The sequence below is a fragment of the Lynx rufus genome, unplaced genomic scaffold (genome assembly GCF_022079265.1).
Source record: "Lynx rufus isolate CCGP_SWC_20201006 ecotype Redwood Valley unplaced genomic scaffold, mLynRuf1.p SCAF_26, whole genome shotgun sequence".
Lineage (NCBI taxonomy): Eukaryota > Metazoa > Chordata > Mammalia > Carnivora > Felidae > Lynx > Lynx rufus.
The window spans coordinates 9,747,613-9,762,597 of NW_025814841.1; the positions used below are offsets into that span (position 1 = coordinate 9,747,613).

Genomic DNA, 14,985 nt, shown 5'->3' on the forward strand with positions numbered 1-14,985 from the left:
AAGACAAAATCTCTCCTGTGTAATGACTTGGTAGGGACGGCACTGCCTGTGCAGATTCTATCCCGTTGAGGTAGGGCCAGGCACAATGGGATATCCTTCGGGCCGAAAGAAATGGGAGTCAGGAAGTCTGGAGTCACATTCCAGGTGTGCTCCTATCACACATTTGTTGTGTCCACTGGGACAAGTCACTCTGGGATTTGATATTCTCATCTGAAAATCAGGGATTGGTATTAGATGCTAAGACCCCTACCTCTCCGTCTCTGTTTTTGTCCAAGACTACTTTAAGCGTTAGGATAACCTCTATTGATTTAATACAAAAATAAAACTGATTCATGGATGGCAACAAGTTTTCTATGAATCTTCCAATGCAAATTAGTTCCTTAATGAATGGGAAATAGACATAATATTGCTAATTTAGCACCTGGAAGTATCAGCTCAGAAGTCAAAATGCCCTTGTTCTCACTCTCGCATCCTCCTTCTCAACTATGGGTGGGCCTCAAAGGTACCATGGTTTCCTAGGAATAAAGCTGTCTGAGAGAAAGGAGTTCAGAGACCTAAGGTCAGAGCTTCTAGAAGACTGTTTTCTGCCCATGAAATGCACCTCCTCAGTGTGTTCAAGGTCTGCCGAATTCTCCACAATATGCCCTAACCACAGAAGAGCAGTTTCTGAGGAGGTCGAAGTGCAGAGAGAATTCTAGGCTTGGAGGAGCCAAAACATGCCACTGTGGGTTGTTTAGGAAGATGGTAGAAGCAATGTGTATAATAGCCCTACTCTGCCATTTTCATATATCGAAACCCAATGAACTATCTGTATTACTGGTGTTTTTAAAAGCCTGTGATTGGTTAATTCAGTACAGGCTTATGGCCCTACTATGCAGTAGGGTTTTGTAAAGTATTAATGCTTCATCAATCACATATGTGCTTTTCTAGAGCAGAAAGTCACCACACCTTGTCCATGGTTCTTGGGCCAGATCAGAAGGATTCTTTATGTGTTGATTGTTTTTCTTTCATTAAGGTGCTGTGAACAAAAAATGAGACTTAAAGGGCTGTGCTGGGTGTTCGCACTGAAGAGGCGCTTCTTCAAGCCACCCAGGATGTCTGACCTGAAAGCAGAATAATAGCTGCAATAAACCCTCCCTTTTTAGAGATAATTCCACTGCAACTAATTTGCTCAGCCTGAAACCACAGACAGCATCGAATCGTATATATACTATATTTTTTCCTATACATACATACCTATGACAAAGTTTAACTTATAAATTAGGCACAGTAGGGTATTAACAACAGTAATAAATAGAGCAATTATAATAATATATTGTAATAAATGTTATGTGAATGTCTCTGTGTCCCTCTCAAAATATCTTATTGTATTATATTCACTCTTCTTGTGATGATGTACAATAATAAAATGCCTACGTGATGGGATGAAGTAAGGAGAATGACGCAGGTATGTGATGTAGCCCTAGGCTACTCGTGATCTTCTGATCATCTGCTTCTGACCTCGGCTGACCAAAGGTACCTGAAACTGTGGCAAGTGACACTGCAGATAAGGTGGGGCTACCGTACTGATAATTAAATCACTGGTACTGAGTGATTTTAGGAAAGTTTGCCAGAGTTTAGGAGAGCTAGACTCCTTCACCAGTCAATGAAAAAAATAGGTCTTAGTTGGCATTTGAGTCTCCATTATAAATTTCCTTCCCCTCCTTCATTCTCATTTTCTGCTCATTTATGAACAGGACTACATAATTTCCTCTTACCTATAACTGCCTTCCTTTTAACCTGCCCAAATTCTTCCCTCTTTGTCTCTTTTCCTTTGTCTTCTGCTCACCTCTGATTACTCATAACTGAGTATTTATCTTTATCATAACCTTTATCTTATAGGAATAGGAGAGGGGGCCTGACAGCAGGGAAACACCATGTGGAGATCAGTGTTGTAAGATAGCTCTGAGCTACACTGCAAAAATACAGAAATAGAGGAGATAATAGAAGAAAAAAATCATGGGGGGAAGAGCAAGGGCCTAAATTAGGACAATCATTACAGTAAAGGCAAGACGGACAGATTTTTTTTTAATATGCAGAAAGTAGACTTAAAAGGATGTGGTACCAGGCTGTAGAACAGTGATAAAGAGGAGACAATGAAAAATACTGTGACGTTCTCTAAACGGGCTGACAGGTAAATATGGTTCCTTTCACAGAGATGAGAAACTAAGGCAAATGATCAGGCATGAGGGAGTTGAGTTGTTCAGGTTTGGACATACAGAGCTGCATTTAGGAGTGATGTCCAATATGCCAATGGATAATCAGTGTTCTGAATGCGGCAGGAGAACTTCTAGATATTAAAGGATTAAGAAAATTTTCCAAACATTTTCTCCTTCATTTCCTCTTTTCATTTTACTGAAACAAAATATGTTTTCGAGAAGCTACTGCATGCCAAGTCCTGAGATAGGCATTAGTGAAAAGCAAGGAAAAAAAAAAAAAAGTAAACATTGTGTCTGCTCAGGGTATTTGCAAGCTCTGGCGGGAAGATGACACCATAACAATGATATCATAATAGCACACAGTGCCGGGATGAGGTGAAGGTTACCAAAGGAAGCTTCTTGGAAGAGATAGCATTTATCAGGGATAGACTGTGCTTACTCAGGTTCCTTAACTCACTGATGCCTGGGGGGGAATGATACATGCTTGCTGCTTCCCTTCACAGCCTGGGCATCCCCTGCGGTTTTGGGCAGACTATAAGGCAGATTCCCACCCCCACCCCCCAAAAACAGTCACATGGACTTCACTACACTCATCCACATTCCTTCCGTGGAAGTAATAGCATAACTTCTTTATGGAAGAGCTTCTGTTAATCTTCTACCTTGTATATCTTGGTAACAGTGTACTTATAACCCACTTCTCTGGAATCTAGCCACCTAAAGAGTCTACCGCACAGAATTAAGAGATGGAGGCAACTTGATGGCGACCAGATTGCTTCATATTCAGGCTGGCCCAGCAATTCCACTCCTAGGCATTTACCCAAGGAGAAATGAAGACACGCGTACACGGAAAGACTGTATAAGAATAGTCACATGAGTTTTACTCATAATAGTCAAAAACTAGAAACCACCCAAATGTGCAACAACTGCTGAATGGATAAACAAATTGTGGTATATCCATGCAATTAAATATCACTCAGGAGCAATAGAAACGAATAGACAACTGGTAAAACAATGTGGATAATCTCAAAAGCAGTATGCTGACTGAAAGCAGCCACAGAGGAAAGACTACAGATTCTGTGATTCCACTCCTTGGAAATTCCAGACAAGAAAACACTACAGTTCTCAAAAGCAAATCGGTGGTTACCATGGGGCAGGGGAGTGGAGGAGGAGATGGACAGCAAAGGGGCACAAGGCAGTGTTTGGAGCGATGAAAATATTCTATATTATGATTATTGCAGTGGTTACATTACTGCATACATTTTTCAAAGCTCACTGAATTGTAACTTAAATTTGGTAAATTTATGTAATTTTACTTCCATAAAGCTGATTAAAAAAAAAAAATCATGCTAGACTGAGGAGTAGCCAGACTGAGCATTCCCAGCTCGAAGATGCCCAGAAACTCTTCTACTTCAATGATTTAACTCAGACCTTGATACCTCCTGGCTGTTTCAGACTAAGGGTCCCCATAACTCACTCATCTTGCCACCCAGGCTAGGGGCCAGAGTAGCCTGCTCGCCCAGACAACTGATCACAGATAATCCTAAACCCCTCCTGCCCTCTACTAACAGCCTTAAAAATGGCAACACTTTTTCCAGTAGATCCTGGAACTACTGACTGGGGAAAACACCTGGTAAGGTTACACATTAAGGGGTCTGACTACCTAGTAGCTGGAATATAGACTCTGGATTCTTCTGTTGTTACCAGTTCCCTAAAGGGCAAGGGACTTGTTTGTTTGCTTTTTCAATGTTTGAAACTAGAGTTTCTCTACAGCTATTTGACTCCCTATGGTACCACCAAGATCTTGCTTTTCAATCATCCCTGTGGCTACAACCCCAAAGCTGATGCATGCCCATGTCCTGGAAGTGATTTGGGAAGTAAGAAAAGGGTCCCGAACATAAAACCAACCTTTACTGCAGCAAAGCCCTTAAGTCTGGGAGAGGTCCTGAGTTAAGACATGTATGGAAGGTTTGTTTCTCTATCACTATTCACTTCTTCCTTCATCCCATTGATCTCCTTAAGCAAAAATAAGTCTGAAATTCTGGAATAACTTCCTTTAAGTGCTACTTTAGAATTTCAGTAGCTATTAATAGAGGAAATTTATACCAGACACCTTATCAAAACTGGTTTTGTTTTGTTTTGTTTTTTCTTTTTGTACATTTGATGCCATATGAGGTAAACTTATATTCAATGAGTGCCATGTTGTGCCAAACACTGTGCTGGCTATTTGACGTGCTAGGCTAATCGAGTTCTCATGATCATCCTGGTAAGTTACCTATACCATTCTGTCTTTGAGGGGAAGTTCTCTAAGACTCACAGAATAAGTAACTTGCCAAACTTATTTAACCTTCAGCTAGCATAGAGTATGGATCTGCCTCTAGTACTATTTGATTTTCAAGTGTTTCAAGGAAAAATAAATACTTTTGGAAATTACTGCAGTCTAAGACTTGGTTTAGAGGTGCCTGGGTGGCTCAGTCAGTTAAACGTTTGACTCTTGATTTTGGCTCACAGTTCCTGAGTTCAAGCCCCATGTCGGGCTCTGCACTGACAGTGTGGAGCCTACTTGGGATTCTCTCTCTCTCTCTCTCTCTCTCTCTCTCTCTCTTTCTCTCTCAACTCCTCCCCCACTCACACTCTCTCTCTCAAAATAAACAAATAGACTTAAAAATTTTTTTTAAATAAAATAAAATAAAACCTGGTTTAACATTTATAAGGTCCTAGGTTTCAGTCCTTTCCCAGCCACTTACTAGCTGTGTGGACGTTAGGCACCTGAGCTACCTTCTACATTAGTTTCCTCACCTATAAAATGATGAAAATAAATCCAACTTTACTACATGTTGAAAGAATCAAATAACATAATCCATACATACAATAGGCACAGTAACTATTAGCTATTGGTATGATCTCAAATACTAACCTGGCTCCAGTTGGAATAAACACAACACATATATACAAGTATTGCCCTCAGCTATTCAGAGGCTGAGTTTCCATACCATGGATCCTATTCCACCCTTCAATATGTTGTAGAACTTTTGGTTGGAAAAAATATATACAAAGATCCTGCCATTAATGAGTTTATAAGGACCATCTCTGCAGATTCAGGTTCTCTCTTTCCCCAACCATCTCTAAAAACTGACACTTGACCATGAAACCCTACTCCAAGACAGCCCATCTATTTCCTTGACTCACCTGCTCTGGGTACTTGCTGCCAATGATCTCTGCTACAGTGTTGAAGGAATCAGCATCTGGATAGTTCTTTGCCCCCATCTTCAGCTGAATAACAATTCTGTTCCCACGAGAAGCCATTCTTGACATCATTTCTGCATCTTCCACTGTAATACAGGCTGTTGGGATTTTTGGCACACCATCTTGGTATTCCTGAATACCTGTGTGAGGACTTGAGAAAAAGAAGGCACCAGGTCATCTTAAAAGTAAAAACAGACCAAAAGTATTTTTTTAAGTGTCTGTATTTGACATTTGATTCTCACTGATTTCCATTTGCATATGAGAAAGATGATGGGTGGGCAATATTGGATTATTTGCTTTTGAATGTAATTTTTCCTTTTGGTAAAAAATAACTTAGAAACCTCAACTTTACAATCATCTCATTGAAAACATTACATGACATTTATTTTGATAATGTGATGATCCTTTAAAGTTGCAAGTTTCTTCAAATTCAAAAGAACATTAACAGTGCCTTCATGACCAAGAGGTGAGTGAATGCAAGTGTTCAAGGAGACCAAGAAAGCTCTCAAGTCCCTCAAGGCTGCAGACCAGAGGACCCACACATCTGGAGGAAAACTGCCCACACACATCCAGCTTTCTGGTCACTGACGGCTCTGGGCACGTTTTCTTCTCACTCATACACACAGAGACGGTAGGGCACCTTGCAGGAAAACTAGGACAATGGGACATGCTTGTGTGTCCATGAAGAAAAGTGCCGAATAAACCCTGCTCCCTGATGTTACTGCCACAAGAAAGAGACAACTATTACAATTTTGGCACTAAGAAAGAAATATTGCCCCTATGGTCAAGTTTTTCCTGCTAATTTCCAGGTGCTTCTTAGGTTACTAAAAACACTTGTAATTGATGTTTCTGTTCATCTATTGTTGGTTCAACCTCTATACATGCTAATTGAGTTTATCAAACTCACTTTCTAAAATTGTTCTTTCAAACTGACCCTTTCCGCTCGTGAGGCACAACTCTAAACCCTCCCAAACCACAGCTCCCTCAGGACCAAGCAGGCACAGTTCCAAAGTGTGCACCACACCCTATCAGTGCATTCCCATCTTCTGGTAAAGCACAAGCTAATGGTCTCCCTTTTAAAAGTAATTTTTCTTTCCTTATTTCCATGGTTGTCTCAGGTTGTCTCAGATTTGCAGAAAAAGCCTTTTTCCTCCTCTCAGCCACAACACATTTCTCTCCTACAGAAGTGATTCCAACCTCCACATGCATATAAACACAATGTTCCAGTCTTATCACTGCTTTCTTGGTGTGACTGCATTGTTGTGACAATGTCAGATGACTATTTACTTCCTTAGAGTAACTGCACAGCACAATGATTAAGAACAGAGATTTTGGAGCAAGACCATCCAGGTTCAAACCTGGGCTATGGCACTTACTGCTAATTGACCTTGAGCAAGTTATATATATTTGTTTCAGTGGCTTCATCTATAAATAAAAGTGATAATAATAATACATCCTTAATTCATAGAGTTATTTTGCAGATTCAGTGAATTTATACAAGTGAGTCAACTTGCCATGCATGAAACACAGCACTCAATAAATGCTAAATATTTATTTTGTTAACTTGTCTATTACATCATCCCTGTAGAGAGAGACTGTTTAATTTCAAATCCTTAGAACCATCTTAGCACTTCCTTTATGAACATTTCTTAAATGTTGACTGAAAATGTTAGTCTTCATCAAGAGAGGGACAAAGGACTTATAAACTCAAAAACTGTAACACAGAAACCCTGAATTGAATCCCTGCTCTGGAATATGCCTAATCTACCCTAACTCCTGGTTCAAGATGGCCTATGGGGTCACATAACCTAGGTAAAATCCTGGCTCTACCATTTTCTACCCACACGACATGAAGCAACTTAGATGACCTCTCTGTTTCTGAGTTTTCACATCTGTAAAGTGGAGAATAATATTAGTATTGACTAATATTAGCACCATATTAGCGCTAATATTAGCACTAATATTAGCACCATAAGATTGCTATGAAGACAAAAGATATAGTATATGTAAAGAACTTAAAACAGTGTTTGGCACATCGTAATTATTTAGTAAACATTATCTATTATTATTTCTTCAGTGTTAATTTTTCCCATTGAGTTGACAGTGACTAATGACCAAAGGTACTTGGAAACACATAGGAAGACAATCTAAATATTTATTGTTTGGATTACCTTACATGATGTCTGGGATTCAACAAACTTTCCTGTTCTCAGACTTTCTTACTTAAGAAGTATAACACTTCACAACAGTCTTTTTTTTTTAAGTTTTTATTTAAATTCCAGTTAGTTAACATACAGTGTAATATTGGTTTTAGGTATATAATACAGTGATTCAACACTTCCATACAACACCCAGTGCTCATCACAACAAGTACTTTCCTTAATCCCCATCACCTATTTAACCCCTCCCTCCACTTACCTCTTCCAGTAACCATCAAACCAAAGTTTGTTCTCTAGAGTTAAGAGTCTATTTCTTGGTCCCGCCCACTTCTCTCTCTCTCTCTCTCTCTCTCTCTCTCTCTCTCTCTCTCATCCTTGCTCATTTTTGTTTAAATGATAGTTCTAAACAAATTTGTATCAGTAAGCTACAGGTAGGAATTCTTAAACTGGGGACAGTAAGTTAGGCATGTACCTAACATGGCTCCACTGAAGAAAATAGCACTGAAAGGCATCTTCCAACTATGGTTCTGAATTCAAAATATAAAAGCTTTATAATTTGTTTCTGCAATTAAGAGCGTCCCCCAGTGGTGCAGTATCCAGCACTGTAGTATAGTAGAAGTAGGCAGAATAAAGACTCAACACTTTTATTTGGAGTACTGTACCTTTGCCATCAATTGTTCTATAGGGAAATGATCAGCATTAAACAATACCTTTCTGTCTCCATTTATAACCCTGCTTGCAATTTAACAATAGCAAAGGGTATACTATGAAGGAAGCCATAAAAACTCAAAACAATTACATTTAAAAATTAATACCAATTCTTTATAAACTATTCCAAAAACTATAAGATAAGGGAACATTTTTCAACTTGTTCTACAAGGTCACTATTACTGATATCAAAACCAGATAAAGATATCAGAAGAAAAGAAAACTACAGACCAACATCTTTTCTAAATATAAATGCAAAAAAAACCACCAAAACTATCCAACAAAATGCAAGCAAACTGACACCAGCAACAAATGAAAAGGATTATACATCATGACCAAGAGAGATTTATCACAGAAATGCAAGGTTGGATTAACATCCAAAAATCAATGAATGTAATTTATCACATAATATAAAAGGACAAAAACCACATGATCACCCCAACAAATGCTGAAAAAGCATTTGACAAAATCTAACACTCCTTCATGATTAAAAAAAAAAAAACAACAACTATAGTAGCAAGAGAGTGTGGTACTGGTATAAGGATAGGTAGATCAATAGAATAGAATTTAAAGTCCAAAAATAAACCTTTAAAAGAATGGCCAATTCATTTTCAACAAAGGTGCCAAGACAATTCAGTGGATATAGAAAAATATTTTCAGAGAAACAGTGCTGGGACCAACCAAATAACCACATGTAAGAGAATAAAGTTGTATTCACGTATCACAACATATACAAAAATTAATTAAAAAATTAATCACAGACCTAAATGTAGGAGCTAAAACTATAAAACTTCATGACCTTGGGTAAGTAATTGTTTCTTAGATACAATACCCAAATCACAAGCAACAAAAGAAAAAAATAGATAAATTGAATTATCAGAATTGTAAACTTCTGGATTTCAAAAGATACCAGCAAAAAGAGAAAAGACAACATAAAGAATGGGAGAAAAACTTTGCAAATCATATACCTGATAAGGCACTTGTATCTAAAATATCTAAAGACCTCTTAAGATCTCAAAAATAAAATGGCTACCCAATTAAAAAATGGGTAGAATATGAATAGACATTCTTCAAGTATACAGATTATAAGCATGTAACAAGATGCTTAATATCATTAGACAGCAGGAAAATGCAAATTAGAACCACTATGAAAAAAAACCACTATGAAATGTCACTTCATACCCACTAGGATGGCTATGATCAAAAAGATAAAAACAAGTATTGGCAAGGATGTAGAAAAATTTGAATGCTTGTACATTGCTCATGGGAATGTAAAATGGCATAGCCACTTTGAAAAACAATTTGACAGTCCCTTAAAAAGTGAAACATGTACTACTAGGTCTATATTCAAGAGAATTTATAATATATGTTCACACAAAGACTTGCACACAAACATTCATAGCAGCATTATTAATAATAGTCAAAGGTAAAAAACAACCTTATGTCCATTAGCTCATGAACGGAAAAACAAATTGTATGTCCATACAATGGAATCTTATTCAGTAATAAAAAATTATGTTTTTATACATGATACAACATGGATGAAACTTGAAAACATTATCTTAAGTGAAAGAAGTAAAAAAAGACCACATACTGTAAAATTCTACTTATATGAAGTGTCTAGAATAGGTAAATTGGTAGAGGTAAAAAGTAAAATTTAGGTTGCCTAGAGCTGGTCAGGAGAGAGGAAAATGGGCAGTGAATGCTATGGGGTTTCCTTTTGGGATGATGACAATATTCTAAAATTGGATAGTGATGGATGGTTGTATAACTTTGTGAATATAGCTTAACTGATTCAGCCAGCTTGCTGGCTATGGATCTTGTGACTTCACAGCCTCCATAATCATGTAAGCCAATTCCTCATAATAAAACTATGTGTGTGTGTGTGTGTGTGTGTGTGTGTGTGTGTGTGTGTAGCCTATTGGTTCTCTTTTTCTTAAAGAAGACTGACTAAAACAGCCACAATGAGTCAAATTTCTTTTTATTTGTATCCAAATATATTCCCAACATTTGCAAGACCAAAATAAATGGTGCACTGCATATTTAAAAATTATAAATATTAATATTAAACCTTTCTTTTCAAAAATATACAGCTTCAAATCAAATATATAAATCCAAAATTAAAGTTACTGGAAGAAGCCATTATAAAGGATTCTGGGAAGATAGTGAAGTAAACCTGCCCTGTAAGAAATGCTCAAGGGAGTCCTAGAGGATGAAAGATACTGGACAGTAACTTGAAGCCATATAAAGAAATAAAGATCTCAATAAAGAGAAATAAATGGGCAATTATAAAAGCTATTTTTAATTGTAACAACGGTTTGTAGCTTCATTTTTGTGTTTCCTAAATGATTTAAGAGACCAATACATTTAAAATAATCATTAGTTTATGTTTTGGGACACATAACATATTAAGATGTAATTTTGTGATATCAATGACCAAAAAGCATGGGGGTAGAGCTGAAAAGGAGCAGAGTTTTTAGATGTTATTGAAGTTAAGCTGGCATAAATTCAAATTAGAGTACTATAACTTTAGGATATTCAATGTAATCCCCATGGTAACCACAAAGAAATAGCTCTAGAACATAAACAAAAGCAAATGAAAAAGAAATGTAAATATTCCACTACAAAAAATCAGCTAAACACACAAAAAAGACAGTAATGCAGCAAATGAGGGACAAAAAAAGAGCTGAAAGGCATAAAGGGAGCAAATAGCAAAATGAAAGAAATAAGACTCTGCTTAGCAATAATTACTTTAAATGTAAATAGATTAAAATCTCTAATCAAAAGACAGAGATTGGCAAATGGATTTTTTAATGATCCAACTATATGCAATCTAAAAGAGACTCACTTTACAGCTAAAGACAGAAATATTTTGAAAATGAAAGGATGAAAAAAGATATTCCATGCAAATATTAACTAAAAAACAATAGGGGTGGCTATAATGATACCAGACAAAATGGACTTTAAATCAAAAAGTTTATAAGAGACAAAGAAGAACATTATATATATTAATAAAAGTGTCAATACAGCAAGAAGATATTCACAATTATAAACATTTATGTACCTAATGATAGACCATCAATATATATGAACCAAAACTGACAGAATTGAACGTAGAAATAGATAGTTCTAGAACAACAATTTGACACTTCAATATTCAATTCTCAATAGTGGATAGAGAAACCTGTGGCACATACCTGTTCTTAAACATTCTTCTCTTGGATAGTCCCTCAGCATGTACTCTCAGACTCTAGGGCTATAAAAGCAGGTCCTAAGGGAGATGGAGTTACAGAGATCTGCTCGCCTTGTACCCACCTAAAACACACTTCTGTCCACGAGTCCCCTTAATAAACCATTTCTAATCAAGCTGGACTTCTTTATTTTTTTCTTCACTTTTATGTGTCCTTCAGCCTTTAGAAGTCATTTTGTATATACCTCCTTTTCACAGAACAGCCAGACAGAAGATAAGTAAGGAAACAGAGGACTTAACACAATAAACCCACTAGATCTCACAGACCACTCTATCCAACAACAGCATACACACTCTTCTCAAGGACATGGAATATTTTCCAGGATAGACCACCTTAGGCCACAAACTGTGTCTCTACAGATTTAAAAAGATATGTATTGGGGCACCTGGGTGGCGCAGTTAAGTGTCTGACTCTTGGTTTCAGCTGAGTTCCAGCCCCGCATCAGGCACTCTGCTGTCAGCACAGACCCCGCTTTGGATCCTGTGTCCAGCCACCCTCACTGCCCCTCCTCTGCTTGTGCTCTCTCTGTCTGTCTCAAAATAAATAAATAAACTTTAAAATAATAATAAAATAGATCAATAAAAAGATATGTTTCATGCAAAGTATCTTCCCTGGTCACAACAGAATGAAGTTAGATAAAGAAGGTAAATGAAAAGTCACAAATTTGTGGAAATTAAACTGCACACTCCTAACCAGCCAATGGATCAAAGAAGAAATCATGAGGGAAATTATAAAATATTTAGAAATGAATGAAAACAAAACCACAACATACCAAAACATACAGAATGCAGCAAAGCACTGCTAAGAGAAGTTTATAGCAACAAACGCTTACATTAAAAAACAGGAAAGATCTCAAATCAATCAAACTTTACAACTTAAGTAACTAGAAATAGAAAAAGAAGAACAAACTAAACTCAAAGCTAGTGAAAGAAAGGAAACAAAGATTAGAGCAGAGATAAATGAAACAGAGAATAGAAAAGCAACAGAGAAAATCAATGAAGCCAAAAGTTGGTCCTTGGAAAAGATCAACAAAATTGAAAAACCTTTAGCTAGATGGACTAAAAAATAGAGAGAGAACAGTCACATTACTAAAGTCAGCAATAAAACTGGGGACATTCCTTACTGATTCCACAGAAATAAAGGATATAAGAGAGTATATGAACAATTATATGCTAACAAACTGGAAAACCTAAATGAAATGGCCAAATTTCTAGGAACATGAAACCTATTAACTCTAAATCATAAAAAAATAGAAAATCTGAATACATCTTTAACTAGTAAGGAAACTGAATCAGTGATTAAAAATCTCCTAACAAGGAAAAGCCCTGGACATGATGGACTTTATACTCAATGGTGAAAAACTGAAAGATTTTCCTCTAAAATCAGGAACAAGGCAAGGATGCTAACTTTTGCAACTTCTATTCAACACAGTACTGAAAGTTCTTGTCAGAGAAATCATGCAATAAAAAGAAGGCATCTAAATTAGAAAAGGAAAAATAAAATTACATGTGTTCACAGATGATGTGATCTATATGTAGAAAACAGTAAAGATTCCACACAAAAACCTGTTAGGACTAATAAGTGATTTCACCAAAGTAACAAGATACAAAGCCAACACATAAAAATCAGATGCATTTCTATACATGAACAACAAACAATCTGAAAAGGAAATTACAAAAACAATTCCATTTATAATAATATCAAAAAACTAAAATACTTAGGAATTAACTTAACCAAGAAGGTGAACGACTTATACAATGAAAACTACAAAACACTGCTGAAAGCAATTAAAGAAAATACAAATAAACAAAAACAAATACCATGTTCATGGATTAGAAGACTTATATTGTTACTACACTTGATCTTAGCCAAAAGGCCGAGAAGCTTATAGAAGACTTATACTGTTAAGATGTCAATACTCCCCAAAGCACTCAACAGCTTCAATGCAATCCTTATCAAAATACCAAATATGTGCTTTGCAGAAATAGAAAAACCCATCCTGAAATCTATATGGCACCTCAATAGATCCTTAATAGCTGAAGTAATCTTGAAAGAGAACAAATCTGGAAGACTCACACTTCTAATTCCAAAACTTACTACAAAGCTACCACAAGCAAAATAGTGTTATACTTGCATAAACACAGACATATAGACCAATGGTATAGAATAGAGAGCCCAGAAACAAACCCTCAAATATATGGGGTTTTGACAGGTGCAAAGACCTTTCAATGGGGCAGACTTTTCAACAAATGGTGCTGGGAAAACTGGATATCCACATGCAAAAGAATGAAGTAGGACTCTTATTTAATTTAACATCATACAGAAAAATTAACGCAAAATGGATCAAAGATTTAAATAAAAGATCTAGAACTATAAAACTCCTAGAAGAAAAATATAGGGCAAAAGCTTCATGACATTAGATTTGGCCTTGATTTCTTGGAAATGACATCAAAGGTAAAGGCAACAAAATAGACAAATTAGATTTCATGAATATTAGAAAATTTTGTGCATCAAAAGGCAATATCAACAGGTAAAAAGGCAATGTACATAATGGAAGAAAATGCTTGCAAATCATAGCCCTGATAAGGAATTAACATTCAGAATAAATACAGAACTCCCAAAACTGAATGACAGAAACCAGACAACCCAATTCAACAGTGGAAAAGACTTCAATAGATATTTCAACAAAGAAAATATACAAGTGGTCAATAAGCCCATGAGAAGATGCTCAACATCACTAATCATTAGGGAAATGCAAATCAAAACTAATGAGATACCACCTCACACCTATTAGGAAAACAGAAAATAACAAGTGTTGGTGAGAAGGTAGAAAAATTAGAGCCCTAGTGTGCTATAATGGAGAATGTAAAATGGACACACTTAGGAAAATAGTATGGTGGTTCCTTAAAAAATAAAGAATAACCATATGATCTGGCAATTCCACTTCTGGACTTATACCCAAAATAATTAAAAGCATGGTCTCAAGGATGTATTTGTACACCCATGTTCATAACAGCATTATTCACAATAGCTGAAATAATGGAAGTTACCCCAGTGTTCATCAATAGACAAATGGATAAAAAATTGTGGTATATACATGCAATGGAATATTATTCAGTCTTAAAAAAGGAAGGAAATTCTCGGGGCGCCTGGGTGGCTTGGTTGGTTAAGTGTCCGACTTCGGCTCAGGTCATGACCTCACGGTCCGTGAGTTCGAGCCCCGCGTCGGGCTCTGTGCTGACAGCTCAGAGCCTGGAGCCTGTTTCAGATTCTGTGTCTCCCTCTTTCTCTGCCCCTCCCCTGTTCATGCTCTGTCTCTCTCTGTCTCAAAAATAAATAAACGTTAAAAAAAATTTAAAAAAAAAGGAAGGAAATTCTGACATATGCTACAACATGAAACATTGAGGGCATTATGCTAAGTGAAAT

The 14,985-nt window shown here is 36.6% G+C and overlaps 1 protein-coding gene across 1 annotated transcript in view; it reads right to left on the reverse strand.

Moving 5' to 3' along the window:
* The window catches only part of CPQ (carboxypeptidase Q), a 346,392-nt gene that overhangs the window by 234,248 nt on the left and 97,159 nt on the right, over positions 1 to 14,985 (reverse strand). Inside the window, exon 3 of the mRNA XM_047089017.1 lies at positions 5,385 to 5,592. Within this exon, the coding sequence (XP_046944973.1) occupies positions 5,385 to 5,592 (208 nt within the window). The remainder of the gene's footprint in view (positions 1 to 5,384; positions 5,593 to 14,985) is intronic.